This window comes from Chrysemys picta, chromosome 2, assembly GCF_011386835.1.
Source record: "Chrysemys picta bellii isolate R12L10 chromosome 2, ASM1138683v2, whole genome shotgun sequence".
NCBI classification, from domain to species: Eukaryota; Metazoa; Chordata; order Testudines; family Emydidae; genus Chrysemys; species Chrysemys picta.
In genome coordinates, this window is record NC_088792.1 from 54861732 (window position 1) to 54882143 (window position 20412).

Consider the following 20412-nt stretch of genomic DNA (forward strand, 5'->3'; position numbering starts at 1 on the left):
GGTCTAAGCCAGTGTCTCAGTGGTCATCATAATCATTGCAAGATGTGTGTACAGACAATGTGTAAGGAGTTTTTTATATACACATACACACGTATTGAAAATTATATTCTTCAGGTCTGTGAGTTAAGGCAGGTCACCAGAAGGTGATCTACATATTCCTGTCAGGCAAGAGGGGAGAGATGCTTATCTCTTTTTGGCTGGGCATGTGTGTATTGGGTGAGGTCCATTCACAATGGAAGCTTATCTACAGTCTGAGCCAAATGCTAATCAAGATTGTAAAAACTGACAAGAAAGAAGCACACAGGGAAAAAACAACTAGGTTGGCAGTGAGTCTTGTTTTCAAGTAATGACAGTTTTCAGAGTAGCAGCTGTATTAGTCTGTATCCGCAAAAAGAACAGGAGTACTTGTGGCACCTTAGAGACTAACAAATTTATTAGAGCCCACGAAAGCTTATGCTCTAATAAATTTGTTAGTCTCTAATGTGCCACAAGTACTTCTGTTCTTTTTTCAAGTAATGGATTTTGGGACATTAACTGTAGAGACCAGGGCCGGCTCTAACTTTTTTGCTGCCCCGCCGAGCCCCCCCCCCCCCCCCCGAGCACCGCCCCCCGCGCCGCCCCCCCGCCGAGCGCCGTGCCGCCAGAACCCCTCCCTGAGTGCTGCGCCCCGCGCCGCCCCCCCGCCGAGCGCCGTGCCGCCGGAGCGTCCGCCGCCGGAGCGCCCGCGTAATGCCGTGCCGCGCTGCCCCCCGTCACCCCAAGATTGGCCACCTCTTACCAGGTGCCGCCCCAAGCATGTGCTTGGTTGCCTGGTGCCTGGAGTCGGCCCTGGTAGAGACAGAGGCAAAGTGTATCGTTCACCTAGGAAATAACTGACAGTGGGCTTGCTTCATGCACAGAAGATCACAGCCAAGCCTGGCTGTAATACGCTGGAAGGATTTTGGGTGAACTGTTGCTCTTAAGAACTAATAGTGTTCTATTAGTTAAGATGAGGCTCTAGTATGCATGTTATGATTTTACTTCACACATAAGGCTTTGTTTCCAATATTTCTGCTTGCTATCACTTGCATCGCTTTTCTTTTGTTAAAAACACTTATACTTGTTTCCACTATAAGCGAATCTCAGTGCAGTGAGTTAAGCGGAGTAGTGGGCTGAGGTGTAACTGGTGAGCTGTGGTGTACTGAGCCTTTGGGAAGAGCTCATCTGGTAATTCTGTTAGTGTCCAGCAGATCAGGGGCTGGACACTGCAGGGGGATGCTTGGAGGGTTTGGGGGTTGGTTTGTGCCTGTCACTAACCTGTACAGAGCGCTTGTGGCCTATGGAGGCCTGGAAGACAGTGCTTCTGTGATCAGTTGGCAGGAGGGACAATTTCCTGCTCCACTGCAAATTGCCATGAGCTCTGGTCTCTGATATAAAATGTTGTGAACTTTCCTTGAAATTCTGAACAAATAATTCCCAAGAAGGTGGAAAATGTCTTGGTATCAGAAGTCTTCATTTCTGTCCTGTGCTGTCCACCTTTCTCCTCTTAGCAGCTCTGCTGCACCACCCAGACTGTGATCTATTACCCACTGTAGCATCCCACGTAGGCATAAATGCTGAATATAAACATTTGGTTTTGCAATGTGGTTAGTTGGAACAGAATAAGTTGAAAATCTGAGTGCCACAATAAAACTTCCTTCTGTGGGAATTTAAAGAGAGCGCAGGCATGCGAAAGGAGTTCCTAAGTGTGATTATTTGCATAGCAGAGAGAAACAAAGGAAGCTAGGTACACATAAGAAAAGGTTAGGGCTGTCTTAAAAAAAAAAAAGGCTTTAGTTTATTATTGCTTTTAAGTAACTTTGATGGAAAGCTGCCAAAGCACAGTGCCCCACTTTTAGGAAGTCATAGCACCAGGAATCAAATTATGATTTATGTTTGAAACTCCAGAGACAACAGAAACCTGTTCAATTGTAGCCTGTAATTTAAATATTAGAAATCCTTTTATTATTTCCTCCACCGTATTCTCAACCTCCACTGAGGTCAATGGGAGGTCTCCTGCTGTCCTGGGAGAGGTGCAGACATGAGGAAGTCTGCTGCTGCTACGAATACCACAGGTGCATAACTGCAGTCAGAACCTGCTGTCTGTGAGGCAGCTTAGGAAAGCTTCCTTATCTTGAGCCTGCCTCCCTTTCTCCAAGGACATGAATCTATGTGCAGTCCCAAAGATTGTAACTTTCTCAGTGGGTAACCAATCAAATAGATTTATTCTGCTATTCCTAAATTGACCATCCAGTGTCAAAAGGAGGTTTTTGTTGGTGTTTGTGCTAATGCCTGAGAAGCAGAAAGTGATCATGACTCGAGGCGAGCACACTGTCAGTCACTGCAGCAGCACAGCCCTACAGCCACAAAACCCAGTCACCCTCTGGGCAGTAAGGGGTGGTAGCGGCACTAGTGGCTGCATTTGAGAGTGCTGCCTGACAAGGAATGAGGTAGTTGGGAGAAAAAGGGGCTTCTTGCTTTCTTCTGTCACTCTCAGCCCTTAAAGCTTGGTTCTACTTTGTGGTCATTAAGCATTTCCTATGGCTTTTTAGAACCTTGGCCCTTATAGTGGGACACCAGTGGGTGGCACTGTAGCTCATGCCCAAGCAAGGTAGGCTCCTGGCATGCTTCTTTTATTCTTTCTTAGGGCTAGTCTACAATGGCAACACTAAAGCGCTTCCGCGGCAGCGCTTTAACGTGGCTTGTGTGGTCGCGGCGCAGCACTGGGAGCTCCCAGCGCTCTAAAAAAACCTACCTCTATGAGGGGCATAGCTCCCAGCGGCTCCCAGCGCTGGGGCACTTCTACACTGGCACTTTACAGCACTGAAACTTGCTGCGCTCAGGGATGGGGGAGTGTTTTTTCACACCCCTGAGCGAGAAAGTTGCAGCGCTGTAAATTGCCAGTGTAGACAAGCCCTTAGACTGCATCTGCTACAAGCAGGTAGATGAGGGGTGGGGAGAGTAGGGAAGAGGGACAGGTAGCGGGAGGAGCCTTGGCTATGCTTCCCTCCTTACCGGCCAGAGCACGCCAGAAAGGGGTAAGTAATTTATAGGCTGCCCCCTTAGAGCAAGGCGGCAACAGAGCAAAAATTGTGGCCCTGAGGCTCAATTCTTTTTCAGATCTTCTTCTGGGGCAATGCAACTCCCCACCATCCCTTACTCTGGGCTGGGCCTAATGGCTCAATCTGGCCCATTAACAGAGGAGAGCAGTTCCCCCCTGTTTTGTGTGCAAAGGGCAGCAGCATGGAAATAGAGTGAGTTACTGCTGCTTTTTTATTGGTAAGCGGAGGTCAAAATAGATGATGAATGCTGTATCCAGTGTAGCTGTGCTGACCCAGGAGGCCAGGGAAGGAACTGTGACTCAGGGTCACCATTCCTCACCTGCTTCCTCTTTGCTCTAGAAGGGGAGGTAAGTTGCCACATCTCTTTTCAGGGTAAAACTGTAGCTGCTCTGCCTTACCCCACCTACTGGTCTACAGGAGGGGCAAAAGAGCATGGGACAAGCCACTTCTCCTCGGCTCCCAGGCTCTGAGTTGTAAGCTGGGCAAGCCTTAGTGTGGTCACGCAGGGAAGGGGATAGAGTTCTTTCTCCCCTCAGTGGCCTTGTTAGGGGTAGGAACAATCTAGCCCTGAGCAATTTTATTCACTGTAATGGATTGGTTCATTGCAATGAGAATTTGTCTCCATGCAAAGCACTGGAATTGAATTGAGATTTGAGGGGATTTTTATTGGCACATTCTCTGTGACAGCCTCCTCTCTACTTAGCAGGTTAACACACAACCCCCTGTGAGTGCTGATGAGTTCACACAGAGATTGTGTAGCTCAACACTAATCATTCTGCATCCACTATGAGGGATCCCCAGTGCATGTGTATATCTTACATTCACACAAATGGATGATAGATATCTGTGCACATTGGGAGGGCTTGAAATCCATAGTGTTAGGAAATGGCAGTATCTCCTTGTGTCAGCGAGTTAAGCAAGAAAATAACAACAGACTCTCCTAATCCTGCAAGGAGTCCAGTGGCACCTTATAGACTAACAGACGTATAGGAGCATGAGCTGTCGTGGGTGAATACCCACTTCTTTGGATCACATGCATCCGAAGAAGTGGGTATTCACCCACGAAAGCTCATGCTACTATACATCTGTTAGTCTATAAGGTGCCACAGGACTCCTTGCTGCTTTTACAGATCCAGACTAACACGGGTACCCCTTTGATACTCTCCTAATCCTGTTTCTTTTCAAAGGCATAGAGCAATAAAATATCATCAAACCCATGAGACAATATTGACTTCTGTAAATATCTGACTTTCTTTTCTTTATCTTGCTCTTTGGACAATAAATTAATCTCCTTATGTAGGTAAGATGGAAATTTGAGTTTTCTGAGATACGATACTTTGGCTCACAGCCATAGCAAACGGCTCAGCTTCAGCCCCAGAGATTGATTATGTATAATACAGTAAAGAGGAAACACAAATATTGTTATAGTGCTAGTGTAACCAAATTCAACAACACAAAACTGGTTTGGTCATTGCTAATTGGCCTAAATTAACCTTTGTCTGACCTATTGTTTCAGGTGATTCACACTTCCTTCTTTATCTGTCCTCTCCTTCAACTGTAATGTTTCCAGCCATATTCTCAGCTCCCCATAATCTTTGTGTTCCCATTAAATCAATGTCTGCGTTGTTCGGATGTGTGTCTGTATTTCAAGGCAGGAAACTCCTGTAGTTAAAACAGCAAGAAATAGACTCTCTCTCTTCTGCTGAGATGTGGTGAGCCAAGATTCATTACCCTAGTATCCCTACAGGGTAGAAAGTTTCTCTTTGTTTGGTTTTGCTTAAGAGTGAACCTTGCTTTTGCATTTTGCACCTTTCCCAGAGGGCTGGCAGATGCACACTGAGGTTGGGTGATTAAGCAAGGACAGATAACACTGCTGCAAATTTAGGTTGTACCTCAAATATTTCGGAGGAGAAACATGAACCCATCAGAAATCAGGGAGAATTCAGGGTTCCATTAAAATCTCAAACAGCATCTCAGGTTCACAAACACATCGTGAGTCATGGCTTGATGCCATTGATAGCCAACTTGTTGTCTACCTCAAAAACTGCCCCTTCACAAACATGTTTGTCTTCAGGTTGACTTCACCTCCTTGGATCCAATGGTCCCTTCACGGTCTTCAGAAGGAAGCAGGTGTTCGATTCCTACTCTTCCCCATTCACTGGAGGATGTTCAGGGCCTCCCCAGATAAGGACCTTTCCCCCCAGCCCTTTTTTGTTTTCTGGGAGATAGAATTCCCTTCTAGGTGACTGCAAGAAGATTGAAGAGTTATTGAATTCCACTGTACCTGTGGTGTTAAGTAAGGATTATGGGGCTTCAATTCCAACCATAGGAATGCAAACTTCAGTGGGACTGCTTGTGTAAGAGTTTACAGAAGCAAGTCCTATGTGACCAGCTATCACAGGTTTCACTATTAAATTGGAAATGTATGTAAATCAGGGCCATAAAAAAATTCCCCATTTACCTAAAGGACTTCATTGGGTAGCTCTGCTGAAAGATCAATGGCCTGAGATAGCCTTTTCCCTGCAGCTGGTAAACCACAGTGGCATGACTAGTTTTCCTTGTGATGTACAGTACAGAGACTACTGCTATAAAAAGGTGAAAAATTATGTGGAATAGCAGTCTAGCCAACCATATGCAGATATAAAAATACAACAAAATTCGGATTAATCTACTATCTCTGGCACACCAAAATTCACTACAGGCTTTGTTATCTTATTGATAAAATTGTCAGTTTTATAGCATCGTACTAAATGATTTCCACTCAACTGACTTTGCAGAGGATTTTTTCTTCCCTTTTCAGTTCCCAGAAGCAATAAAGGAGATGATGTTGATAGAGTCATACAATGCCTGCACTCACCAGACATTAACCCTGTTACGAAGCAGGATATTATGAACCTGACATAAATATGGTTCATCTAATCATTGTAGATCAAGTAAAACTGTTAATTTAGGCCTGGTCTCCACATGGTTTTTATATCAGTATTACTGTTTTGGTTGGAGGAGGTGTATGTGATTTTTGATTTTGTAGTATAATCTATAATGTGGACATAGTTATAACCAAGATAAAGACATTATACTGATGTATTTTATTCATAGATTATAAATCAATAAGGGACCACTGTGATCATCTAGTCTGACCTCCTGTACAACACAGGCTAGATGACTTCCCTGAATTAATTCCTGTTTGAACTAGAGTATGTATTTTAGAAAAACATCCAATCTTGATTTAAAAATTGCCAGTGATGGAGAATCCATCACAACCATTGCTAAGTTGTTCCAGTGGTTAATTACCTCACTGTTAAAATGGGTATGTTATTTTTAGGCTGAATTTGTCTAACATCAACTTCCAGCCACTGGATCTTGTTATACTTTTGTCTGCTGGACTGAAGAGCCCTTTATTATCAAATTTCTCTTCCCCATGTAGGAATTTACAGACGCTGACATGGGCAACGGGTATCAAAGGCCAGGGCACGTTAAGCCTCCCCTAACCCAGGCCGTGGCCCCGCCCATGTTCTGCCCCCAAGGCCCTGCCCTCCCTCCCCCATCTCCTTAAACTAATGGGGGCTGAGCTCCAGCTGGCAGCCTAGAGCTGAAGCCAGGGCCCAGGGTAGCCCAGGGCAGTACTTGGGCTGGCTTGGGGGTCGGGCCAGCAGCCCAGGGCGGCACTAGGTCTGGTGCTGGGGCCAGCTGGTGGACCGGCTCTGGGGCCAGGTCTCAGGCCAGCTGGCAGATTGGGGTGGCTGGGGCAGGTGGGCTGTAGGATGTGAGAGTCAGGCTCCTCCAGCTGTGGATGGGTGCTCAGGGCTCCTCCGCGCAAGGCCTCAGGTGGAAGGGGTGGGGCCGGCGGGCTAGCCTCCCAGAAGGAGGTGTTCACCCGCCACCCATGGACTCTGATCAAGTCACTTCTTAACCTTTGTTAAATGTAACAGATTGAGCTCCTTGAACAGGATTGAAAAAGGGATTGCATGTTTGCACAGCTAATGGAAACATTAGGTAAGTTTGGAAGGGATATGAACTGTCCTGTTCAGTACAAAGTCAGACTCTAACTGAGGGTTAGGCATGTTTTCTAATTCTTTAATCCAATCTTTTAATCATTCTTCTGGCTCTTTTCTGAACACTCTCCAGTTTAGCAACGTTCCCCTTCCCATAACAAAATGAGGGCTTACCTACATAGGAGAGGGTTTTTTTGGTATAACTCGGTTTTTCAGCATACACTGCTTGGTGTCCACACATACAAGTTCTTTCGATTTATCTGGTATCTTGTCCCACTTTAATCCATGTGGGACGTGACATATATTCTGGAATAAATTATACCACTAGAAGGGTCATGAGGATGTATCCCTATTTAGGATTGACTATATTACCTCAGTTATCAGAGGGGTAGCCGTGTTAGTCTGAATCTGTAAAAAGCAACAGAGGGTCCTTTGGCACCTTTGAGACTAACAGATTACTTCAGGTAGTCCTCCCTCTGCTATCCCACACTGCACTACTTCACATCTGGACCAGCCTGTGTGTTTCCCAGTGTGCGCTCCACTGTTCCCCAGGTCATCTTGACCAGATGTCACCTTCCTATTTAAATCCTGGCACACACCCAAGTATGCCCCTTTGCGATTCTAGCTTGTGGCAAGTTTGCTTTCCTTGAGTTCATTTTAGCAGCCATGCCCCATGCTTCCCTTGGAAGACTGTTCCAGAACTTAACTCCTCTGATGGTTAGAAATTTTCATCTAATTTCAAGCCTAAACTTGTTGATGGCCAGTTTATAGCCATTTGTTCTTGTGCCAACACTGACCCTTAAGTTAAATAACTCCTCTACCTCTCTGGTGTTTATCCCTCGGATGTATCTATAGAGAGCAACCAGATCTCTCCTCAGCCTTCATTTGGTTAGGTTAAACAAGCCAAGCTCCTTAAATCTCCTTTCATAAGGTAGAGTCCATTCCTTGGATCATCCTAGTAGCCCTTCTCTGCACCTGTTGAGTTTGAAAAGTTTCAGAGTAGCAGCCGTGTTAGTCTGTATCCGCAAAAAGAAGAACAGGAGGACTTATGGCACCTTAGAGACTAACAAATTTATTAGAGCATAAGCTTTCGTGGACTACAGCCCATGCATCCGAAGAAGTGGGCTGTAGTCCACGAAAGCTTATGCTCTAATAAATTTGTTAGTCTCTAAGGTGCCATAAGTCCTCCTGTTCTTCTTTTTGCGGATACAGACTAACACGGCTGCTACTCTGAAACTTTTCATTATGCAAGGCACTGCATTTAGCCGTATGGAGTGGAAATCCATCAACCTCATGAAAAAACTCGTACAGATACAGACAGATATGCATCCGAAGAAGTGGGCTGTAGTCCATGAAAGCTTATGCTCTAATAAATTTGTTAGTCTCTAAGGTGCCATAAGTCCTCCTGTTCTTCTTTTTGTTGAGTTTGAATTCATCTTTCTTAAGCATGGAAGACCAGAATTGCACACAGTATTTCAGGTGAGGTCTCACCTGATGCATTTTAGGACTGCATTAGCCTTTTTCACTGCTGCATCATGTTGGTGGCTTATAGTCAGCCTGTTATCAGCCAGTACACCCAGGTCTTTCTCCTCCTCTGTCACTTCCAAGTGATAACTCCCCAGTTCATAGCAAAAATTCTTGTTAGTCCCTAAGTGCATGACCTTGCACTTTGCACTATTAAATTTCATCCCATTTCTATTACTGAGGGACAACCTACCCTAAATGCTCAGTTACTGTGGGACAATCTACACTCATTGCTATACTTGCTTCCCATAAGCTACTCTTGGGGGTATAGCTTTTTATGAGTGATATTAGCATCCAAATATTTGGGTACATTTTAACCGTATCTTACATTTATTAACCTTAATTTGAGATATTGCAGATTATGTATTATGTGTATTTTATGACTTTTAAACCAAACCTAGTACTTTTGGATAACTTAAGCATTATACCTAGATGTATAGAAACTCTTTCCTTAACCTGTGCATTAGCTAATTTTAACATTAGCTTTAATAAAAACAGTTAAATCTGTTTGTATTGAGTGTGGGGGAATGAAATGGTGTTATCCCTGTTGTATGAGTAATGGGCAGCAGAATTGTATTTAGCCTGCCCTGATTGAAGGGGTCATCCTAAGTTAAATCTTCCTTGTTAAGTTTGGGTGGAAGAAGGTTTTATTAATATGAGCACTTCATCCTCTAGAATGATCTTCACAGACATTTCAATATTCCATAACCTCAAATATATTCCATATCTGCTTACATAAAGAAATATGCCTATTACCAGGTTGTTGTCTGACTTTTCTGTAAAAAAAAGCCAATGGTCATAGCCTGTTGAGGCTTTGTACCTTGAATAGCTATAACTTAATGTGAAAGTGCATGATGGGGAGTATTTTCAATTCTTCCAGTTATTGCCATATATTCCCATTGATTATAATGTGTCATTCAGCTACATGGCCTGTACACCAATCTGAAAATTTACTCCTAATTACCTTAAATATCATTAAATCTGCAGCCATTGTAAATTCATACAGTGAACACTATTAGCCGTTGAAAAGCTAATGGGAACATCTCTCCTAAAGGCTAAGAGCATTGTTTTCTTGGTTTTTATCCAGCTAGAAGTGAACTACTTGAGGTTAACCTAGGACAATCACATCCAGCTTACATGATATTGCCAAGGCAGAAAATCATACAGATGGCTGATGATTTTTATTTAAATATTTATGGTATTTTTCCTCCGAACTCTTCGCAACTGTGTGCTTTGTGCCGCATCCCTGTAATCAAATATTTACAGTGTTTTAGCATGGCTCTATGCAAATCTACTGTCAACAGATATATTTGATTTTAACAGTTCACTATTGGATATTAAGTCATATCCTGGTGCCCTTACTCATGAGAGTAATCCCATTGAAATTATTTCCCTGAGTAAGGCTTGCTGGATTTGGCCATATGTGAATCAAAAAGGAAACGCTTATTAAAATGAGGGTTGTTAGGAAGAGGATCTGACAATCAGTCAAAAAGCCAGTTAATACCTGTAGTGTTGTTGTAACCATGTTGGTCCCAGGATATGGGAGAGACCAGGTAGGTGAGGTAATATCTTTTATTGGACCCACTTCTGTCAGGGGAAGGTACAAGCTTTCAAGCTTCACAGAGCTCTTCTTCAGGTCTGAGGACCTTCCAAAGCTTGTACCTTCCACCAATAGAAGTTGGTCCAGTAAAAATCATTATCTCACTCGCCTTGTCTCTCTCATATCCTGGGACCAGCATGGCTACAACAATCCCAGACCCAAAGAAGAGTTCTGTGAAGCTTGAAAGCTTGTACCTTCCCCTGATGGAAGTTAGTCAAATAAAAGTCATTACCTCACTTGCCTTGTCTCTCTCAATGAATACCTGGACATTTCAGTCTTAATGTATACTCTTAATATAACATTGTGAATTTCTTTTAATGATAAATTAGTATAAAACTAGCCCTGGTGTAAAACCGACCACTTAAAGTACTGGTGGTTAACTAGGTAACAAAGCTGGGTGGGAAATGGGTTTCTCATCCCATGAGAGCATTTGAGATTTAGAAAAATTTTCCCCATCCTGGAATGGGACAGAAAATTGAAATATTGAAAGTTTTCACAAACTAATAGTTTGTTTTTAAAAAATGGATTGGATCAACTGAAACATTTTCTTTAGAAAATTTCAAAATATTTTGTTTCAGTTTTGACCTTTTTTTATTATTAACCTTTTTAAAAGTACAAATTAACTAAAATTTTGAAATGAAGTCATTTTAACTTGAAAAATGAAGCTTTTTTTGAAAATGTTGACACGGGATGTTTTAACAGTTCTGAATTGTTTTTTCAAAAATTCTTTGAATCCGGAGATGCATCGAAACTAGTCCTGTCTCACAAACATTTTTGTTTCAACGAATCTACATTTTCTGATTTAAAAAAAGCATTTTTGAGGGGAAAATCTCAACTAGCTTTACTGACACGACCCCCTAGAGGTGGATGTCTTTTGTTTAGTAACCAAACATCAGGGTCTGCTCAGCGTCTGGCAATGCCAAAGCATGAATGACCAAAACTGGAATGTAGGGAAACAAACAGAAAGCACCAAGAAGGTGAAAAATGAAGTTGGTTCTTAATTATCTTGTGGCTTGGCTCTGTCAGTGAATCCCCTTCCCAACGTATCCAAAACCAAGGAGCTGGCATGTGGGAAAGACAGCACATAGCAATGTACCATACTGCTGCAAATCTGGCACAGTTGCTTCAACACACCTGTATGTTTGCAATCAAGCCAGCCAACAGATGGGATTTATATTTCCTCAGAATAATATATAGAGATAATATCTGTGTTACCAGATATTAAAATTATGTAAGTACCTTTTACTAAGAAACCCATGTTGCCTTTACAGTGAAGTTGTTTTTCTTCTGGTATACAGGTTTTAGGGACTAAGCCACTGCTTCGTGAGGATAATGATAATGATGATGAGGCAGCTGATATCACAAACAGGAGAATTGCTAAACTATACATGGTAAGCCCCAAATTTTTCTATTTCTTTTGTGGTTAGATATACTGAAACAGTGACATTCAGACATGCAGTATCCCTTGTATGCTAAACTCTGTTTTTAGGCTGTAGACGCCTGTTATTTCCATCAGTTTGCAGCCGCTGGTGTATATCCGTATAGCTCAGTTAAATTCAATAGAGCTATAATCATAGAATCATAGAATCTCAGGGTTGGAAGGCACCTCAGGAGATGATTTACACTAGCCAAGGATTTGGTCTAGGAAATGTTTTTAACCATGCTGTTCAAAACTGTGGCCCTGATCCAAGGAGGGGCTTTAAGCCAGCCTCCCTTTTTGCACCTGCAAGTGATTGTACCGGCCGTTAGTTGTGCGTGCGAATCAGTAGCTAGAGCAGGCTTTAAATGACTAATTCCCATTGCATAAGAATAATTCATGTGTAGGTGTATTAGCCACAATTATCAATTTTGAATGATCCACGTATTTTGAATTATATAAGGTATTCATAGAACGTGTATTTAAGCAGGGGTGGTATAGAAAGTGACTTATTAATAAGACTGTGAGAAAGGAAGCTGATAAAAATCACAATGCTAATAGCATAGCTCCCTCTGTTGGACGTAACGTGAAATGAAATTTTTTTAAAAGTTCTCATTAGCTGTCACAGCTTTCCAGTAACGCACGGATTATATGAAGTCACTTATACAGGATTAGTAAAGCAATAGCTAATGTAGTTTGGGGAGGGGAAAGTGATCTGAGTGTGAAAGCTTGAGCTGATCTAAATCTGAAATTACTGCTTCATCAGGTGTCAGATGCAAGTGGGTCCATGAAGGTGTCGGTGGTTGCAGAGGAAAACCCCTTCTTGAGGGCTATGCTTTTGTCTGAAGAGTGTTTCATTTTGGACCATGGTGCTGCAAGAAAGATCTTTGTGTGGAAAGGTAAGAGATGACCAACACTGCTTCTCAGTGACTAGAGAGTTCACTCAGGAACCAATGCTGCCAGAACCTGGGGAGTGCACCCAGCACATGTGGGTACATAGATGGGCTACATACTGCCTGAGCACAGCATCCTACAAACCCTTTCTCGCCTGAGCAGTTCTTTCTCAGTTTTGTCGGTGGATAAGAACTGCTCACGTGAGTATGTATTTGCAAGGATTGGGTCCAGTCTATGTATCTTGGGTATTTATCAGGTTGGCGCCTAAGATCTGAACAGCAGTTATGAAAAAAGCATAAAGAATCATGTAGAACCTTGTTTGTGGGATGGCAAATCATCATGATCAGGGGCAAAATCCAGAGGCTGAGTGCTTAATAATTAATGTAAACTGTACCTTGCTTTCACATACACAGTATTGTTAGATACAGATGGGAGGTTGTAAGGCCAGCACTGAATCGCAACATGTCATGCATCATTAAAGCATATGTTTATCGTTACTTTATTGCTTCTTTGTTTGTTTTAAACATTTCTCTGTGCCAACATAGGTGCTTTCAACGGTGTCTGGAGCTACGTTGATGCACATTTCCCTGTAATAGAACAGTATTGGAAAATCAAGAATACCTGAACTGCTTGGAGCTGGGCAGATTTCAGAGCTCCCATTAGATCCAGTATAAAGCGTGTTCTGTTCTCTGAGCACAGTTCTTAATAAAGTTGCTTTGTAGCACTTGCATTAGAAATAATAAATCGCCAGTCATCTGCTGCCAATCCAGGAAGTACTGAAAACATTTTGCCAGAATAAAATCTCACCTGCACGTGTTCAGGCATCTTTTAAATAGAGAAGAGCTGGGAAGCACCCATGTGTCCCCTTAGGTGCATTGGTGCTGCTCCAGGCATCCTCTCTTTGTTGACTTATGTTATCAACACAATTGGTTATAACCCTTATTATCCAGTGAGTCTATTATTGTCTCAGTCCTCACACTTGTACTGGGGGCAGCAATGACTGTCTGTGAAGATGCAGGCCGTCCCTGGCGGCCTCGTGTGGCATTTCAGATGTACCTTTCCTAGAATTGCCAAAGTGGAGCAGCAATAGATTCCATTTTAACAGCCCAGGGGCAAGGGGAAGTCAATGCACATTAACCATGTCCCTTTTACTAAGACTTCAATCCAGGGACCATTAGAGCAAACAGTTCATCAGGTCAGGCATCTTTACAACACACAGTTCCTGGGTCCAGGAATCATTACCACAATCATTTCATCAGGATGCCAAACTTACAGTCCACACCCAAGTCTCTGAATCAGGTTAGGCTTGTCTCCAGATGCCTCAGGGAGCAACTGCCACCCACTGCAGCCTGCCTGGCTTCTACTCCTCTCTCTTTCTGTAGGCTCCAGTCTGGCCTTAAAGGGATAGCACCACTTTCCCGATGCTCTCTTTCACACCTTCTCTCTTGCAAAAGCTGCATTTAGAGGAGACAGCTTTAAAGCAGTGCTACACAGGCTGCTTCAGCAACTGTCTTGTTCAAAATCAAATGTACTGAGGCTCCAGCAGAACCGCTCAGTAGACTCAGATCTGGGCTTTAGAGTGCAGTTATTGATGGTGCTGTGGGGAACAGAACCAGGATCTAATGCAGTGCCAGACAGTGTTTCAGGAATGTCAAAAAAACTTTGGAGCCCAACAAGCAATGTGTGAGGAACAGTGGTGGCATGTGACATCCCGAAGTCTGGCTAATAGGGAGTTTCATTTAACCAAGGTATGGAACAGAGGGGCTGATGGGCAATGGGCTTGGCAGGTTGTGGAAAGCAACCTTATTTACCACCTCCCCCTTCCAGCAATGCAGGTAGCCAGTGAGCTTTCGCAGGACGAGCCTTTCTAAACACAGCACACATCATCATGATCATTATTTTGACCCAGGCTATCATTGCAAACAGACACATTTTAAAAAAGTGAACAACTTATTTTTATTCATTTTCAAAATCAGTAGGAATCCGATTTTTGGCAGTTTGCCGTGGTGTGAATTTCTTGGCCTACCTCTGTTAGCGGACTTTAGTTTTGTCATTGTGCCGCCTTGAGGCAAACACAATGTCAGAATGAGCTATGCTAAAGGATACCTCCTTCAGTTACAACTCCTCCCAGAGATTTCTTTTACATCGTCTGAGAACGTGTTCCCTTTCCCCTGCTGTAATCTTGTCCTGTGTGTTTTAATCAGGCAAAGATGCTAACCCACATGAGAGAAAGGCAGCCATGAAGACTGCCGAAGAATTCATACAACAAATGAACTACCCGGCCAATACCCAGGTGCAGTACGTTTGATAAATAATACAAGAGATTCTTTTTTTTTTTTTTCCATATTGGTCAATTGTTTAAAGTGCATGTGGTGCTATTACTCAGTTTAGCCAATCTTTTTGTTAAGGTTTTGGGGAGTTTTAATTGATCAAAATAAATCTCATAACATTGCTTATAAATAGTGATGTGTGAATCGCCAAATGTTTGATGCACACAAGTATCCAAAAGTTTGGAGAGTCTGTGAAAAGGATCACTAATGTAGAAAGCGTCTTATTCATTCATTTGAAGTAAGATAGTTCGTACAAACCTTACTCATTCAATGCCTGGCTTCAGTTCCACACCTCATTTTTTAGATTACCCACAACAGTAAGACATTTATCTCGTGTGTGGAATGCCCTATGATAGGATCCTTGCTCTTCACTCTCTCCCCCATCACAACTTCTTGTCTGAAGGATCAGACTCAAAGTGGAGTGAGGCATCTTCGTCCCTCCTTTTAGGAAAACTCCTCTGTGAAGAAACAGATCATGCAGCATGCCTTAAAAGCAGTCAGATTCGGGTCAGCCTAATCTCCACCAGGAGCTTGCGCCACTGCTGTCAGATCTCTCCCCGGAGAGCTCTGTCCCTGGACCTGGCAAGATGGACTCTAGGTTCTGCCGGCCACTGTGCCCAGTTGATTATTGTCGCTATCTTCCTGATTTGTGCAACAAAGCCCAGTCCATCTAGGACTTTGTAAACTAGGAATTGGGTTTGGAAGTGGATAGCCAGCCAATATTTAGTGCTAAGAGCTGGTGTGATATGTTCTCAGTGCTCTGTCTTGATCAGCAGGTGTATTGCTCCATGCAGTACTAGCTTTAATTTCTGGATAGACTGTTTGGCTACCTGCAGATAGAGAACATTACCAATAATCCTAAACTGGAGGTCAGAAAGGCATGGATGACAGTGGCCACATGTCATTTGAGAGGGTCTCAAAAGCGTCCACAAACAAATTAAAACAATTTGTAACCAGTGGACCATCAGCTGCTCAAAATATTCTACTTTGCTCCACTAAAGGGACAGTAGTAGTAATATACTGGCTTTTCCCTCCCGCATTTCTTGTTTACCTGCAGATTCAAGTGCTTCCAGAAGGAGGGGAAACTCCAATCTTCAAACAGTTCTTCAGAGACTGGAAGGATAAATATCAAAGCGAAGGCTTTGGGAAAGTCTATGTCACTGAGAGAGTGGCTAGAATTGAGCAGATTGAATTTGATGCTACCAAGTTACATGAATCTCCACAAATGGCTGCCCAACACAATATGGTTGATGATGGTTCAGGGAAAGTGGAGGTAATTTTATCATTTTAAAATATATATATATTTCAGCTACCTACATTCTCTTGTTACTTTTACTGGATAGGTTGTTATTTTGCAGGTTTAAACTGTTGAATAGTTTTGTTGCAAAAACTGCAGCTTCACATCTCAAGAGCCTTTTGGTGGAGAGGGAATGAATCCCCATGGCATCTATGTGCTGTAGTTCGTTCTTCAGTAAAGTGCTTTGATGCCCATGAAAAATGCTATATCAGTCATTCTGTACAAAAGTAGAACTGTCACCTCTCTTATATAATTAGGCTTGGCAGAATTTTATTTTTGTGGTTGTTTTTTTTAATACAATTTTAATGGATATCACTGTTTCTTTTTAATCATTTTAATTTTTTTAAATCTATTTAAAATTTTATAGTTGCACAGAATTATGGGTTTTGAGCACTTTTTTCAATTTTTGTCTATTTAAATTGTCACAATTGCTGGAAATTATTGTGGGGGTCAGACAGTTATTTAATGACAGTAGAAATTGAGATGGCTTTATAAACCATTTAAACACAAATTGTCAACATCACATATCAAAATGTACAACATTAATAGCTTTAAATTAAATGACAAGTTCTCAAGCAGCATGTTTCCTACTTTGCCTATATGTAAATTTCATGTATTATTGATGGAAATGTTTTTTTGACTGTGCATATTTGGTGAAATTGATGGTTATCGACATTTACTGATAAAAAAATTAATCCTTCCAAGCCTCTACTTTAAATATGACACTTATTCTAAAGTGACACTTCTCCCTTCTCTCTACTTGAAAGCCTACCTGTTAAAGTGTATGGGTGAAATCCCAGAAGTCAAAAGTCAATGGGAATTTCACTCATTCACGCTATATCTGTAAGTCCTTCATACACCAGGTCTGTTCTCTGAAGGCAGTCTTCAACTCATGGCTAGAAAGCTCCCTCACAGAAGCAGAATCAGTGGGTTCCATTGCCCAACCCTGGGGACTGGACTCGGAGAGGGCGAGATGGCACGATTTGCACCGTGCGGGATTCCACACATGACTGCAAATCCTCGAGTCCTTGCCCCCATGGTGAGGAAACATTGGGGCAACAGAGGGTTATATTAGCCATTGGGCTGACATAACAGAACAGCTCTACAGCTTGTGGGGAGTATTCCTCTTGTTCCTTATGGGATTACTCTGTGCACTGCCTGCTGTTTGAGGTGACCCATGGGTCCCTGGGCTTAGACCTGGTTGAATAGTGTTCTTAGCCTTCAGCAACTCAGGTCTCAAGTGTTAATCAAATGACATAGAATTGAACTATACAGGATCAAGTGGAGGATAATGTGTGCAGCAGTGGGTACTTGTCTGGAGTGCAGCATACCTTTCCCTTGTGGTATTTTAGTTCTGTTGCTACTTATCATTCTATTTCATTAATGTTGTACTATTAACCTATGATGTGAAGGAAAGGAATGGGAATGGATTAGTGTAAGTGACATTACATGATGTGATATCAAAATGTCAAGAGGAAAGCACAATATTTTCTAATTACTTCCCGCCACCATTCATTTAGTCGGCAGTGCTGGGCCGAGTGCACTGCAAGATGGTTCAGTCTCTGTCATTTAGGATCACCTGATCTTTTCTGATAGTAGTTACGTTAACATAGTATTTGGAGACCGGAAACAAGTGTTGCTCAAGAAGGTAACATAGTAAGTTATTTGACCACTTCCCTGATATTCAGCTTCAAGTCGAATGCTGATGAATTCCAGTGATATCTTTGGTTTCCTAGGTCTGGCGTGTTGAAAGTAATGGCAGAATCCCTGTGGAGTCTGAGACATACGGAGAATTTTTTGGCGGTGACTGCTACATTATACTTTATACTTATCCTAAAGGACAGATCATCTACACATGGTATGTTTGGTCTGCATTGATCTTCAGCCCATGGATATTGTATTATTTGCTGGCTTTATGTGAGTTGTCCCCCTGAAACCAGTGGGATGACTCACATGTCTCATGTCACAAGGGTCCCAGGGTTGGGGAAGGGGTCCCAGCCACATGTCCCTGCATGAATGCCTACCCTCCCTCCTAGGGGATCAGAGTTAACCCTGGAGTAAGAACCACATTTAACTTTTATCTAACCTAGGCAGAGCCAGGAGTAGATGCAGGTTAGGATCTCAAGCACGGGGTTAGAGAGACTCCCTTGCCCTGGCACAGCATACAGCAAAACAGCACCCCACACCCATCCCACCATGCCTGGCTAGACAGACACAGACTCTCTGGCCTGAGCCAATGGAAATCTCCACCTCCCAGTCATTCCAATCTGTCTGGGCACTCTGATACTGGCACCTGCATTGAGAGCACAGACAAGTGGGTCTTGTAGCATGGTCTCACCTGTCCTGTCGGCTCCAGGCAGTGTACCTGTAAGAGTCCCCTTTTGGAAGCAGCTGGCTCCCCTGCAAGATGATCCTAGTGTAAACTCTGTACCCCTGTGCTCTGGGGGTTTCTCAATCTCTGCCCCAGCTCCTTGCTACTACTTCTCCTCTGCCCTTTCTTTTGTTGTCTCCCTTAACCTTCCCAGGCTTGTTCCCCATCCTGATCCCTCCTCACCTGCTCATTGGCTCAAACCCTCCCAATGGTCTGCAGTTTAATTTTGTGTCCATGATCTGGCATGGTGCTGCCCCCAGCCTGACAGGTCTGCTCAGAGTACTGGGGACTGGTGAGCGGGAAAGTGGGGAGAAAGGAAGGGAGGGGGGAAGTGGCTCTAGCCAGTCCCACACCTGAATAAAGGCTGTAGGAGCTGACTTACTTATTGTGTACTTTGCTTGAAATATATGTCCTGGATCATTTTGAAACTGGGCTTCAGCTTTGTTTCTTTCTTCTTCACTCTCAGGCAAGGAGCACATGCAACAAAAGATGAGCTGACTGCATCTGCATTCCTGACTGTTCAGCTTGATCGGTCACTAAATGGACAGGCTGTCCAGGTTTGTGTCTCTCTAAGGAATAAATGTGACCTAGTTTTCCTTTAAAAGGGGTGGCCAACTTGTCTGGTGTATGGAGGCTACATCTGTATTGCACGTAAGTGAACGTAAACAAACATGTCCTCACAGAGCCGTATTTTCATCACCCTGTAGCTTACTTTGGAGATGAAATGAAATTGCTTGTCATTTGAGTTCACCAGAAATAAGTGGTTGATCCAGGCATCCTCCCTACTTCCTCAATAATTCCACATATTTTCTCTTTCTTGTTGTGACATGGCTTGACTTAGCCTGTAAGCTTTGGAAGCAGGGAACTTGTCTTCTTCTACATTTGAAAAGCACCATATACATTTACAACACTAACTGGCTAATTTGTATTTTTCTTCTCGTTGTTACTACTCATAATAATCATCACCATCATTTTTTTCACCATGCAGAGGGAAGCTGTGGAGCACATTTTAGGACTCCATTAATATATTGGCTTTTCCCCCCTCTAAAAACCTGTGATCAGATCACAAGTAAAAAGTTCAGACTCTCCACAGTCCTTAATGAAAGGGCTTGTTTCCTATTCCTTTTAGTTTTTCACACCTGCCTTGTCAATGGCACAAATCACTTTGCAACAGAATTTTCCAGCATAAAGTCAAATAATTCCTCCTTCCTGCCCATCCCAGTCCATCCCTTTCAGCCATTTTAAACCTTTTCATCATGCACCTGCCATTCTACTGGAGGTTTCCTTGCCCACTTTGACCCTTGCTGTTTACTAAGGGCATATGAGTGTTTCCCCTGGCTACCTTCATGCCATTTTTGAAGTTGCTGAGAATGGCTAACCCTATGGAGCTGCTCTTTGTCAGACCTGATGACATGCTAGGGGCCAAATTGTGCCATTGAGGTACTGTCTTGCATTGGTGGGATAGAGACTTACCACCACTGGCAGAGCACCATGAAGCATTCTGCTTCAGGGTCTGATTTGTTCTTGTCACTTGCACAGGAGATAACTTGTGCCTTTCCTCCCTTATGCACCTGCACAAAGGCCAGTCACAATCTGGCCCTACAGCAGTGCTCCCATCTGCAGAAATGCAGGATGAGATATCAGATACAACTCCTTACTTGAAGGAATGTGGTATGCAGGAGAGGACAAAGGCTGCTAAGAGGTGTGGCTGGGGCAAGGCCAGTTCTGATGTGACCCACTGTTCCCCTGCTAAAAATACCTCCTGCTCCTCTGGCCTTCTCTCATTCTGTCCTGCCTTCCATCACTCACTGGTCCCGCTCCCTACCTCAGAGGTAGCTGGGGGGGTTGACTTCCTGCCACAGAGCCCAGAAACAGTTCTGTGCTGAAGAAGTGGCTAACGGGGAAGG

General features: G+C 43.2%; 1 protein-coding gene across 2 annotated transcripts in view; it reads left to right on the forward strand.

The window, feature by feature from the left end:
- SCIN (scinderin) overlaps positions 1 to 20412 on the forward strand; it is a 94360-nt gene that overhangs the window by 61460 nt on the left and 12488 nt on the right. For both annotated transcript variants that reach the window (XM_005300581.4, XM_065583174.1), the window contains 6 exons: positions 11495 to 11587; positions 12380 to 12512; positions 14712 to 14800; positions 15895 to 16110; positions 17871 to 17992; positions 18972 to 19062. In XM_005300581.4, coding sequence (XP_005300638.1) covers positions 11495 to 11587; positions 12380 to 12512; positions 14712 to 14800; positions 15895 to 16110; positions 17871 to 17992; positions 18972 to 19062 — 744 coding nt within the window. The remainder of the gene's footprint in view (positions 1 to 11494; positions 11588 to 12379; positions 12513 to 14711; positions 14801 to 15894; positions 16111 to 17870; positions 17993 to 18971; positions 19063 to 20412) is intronic.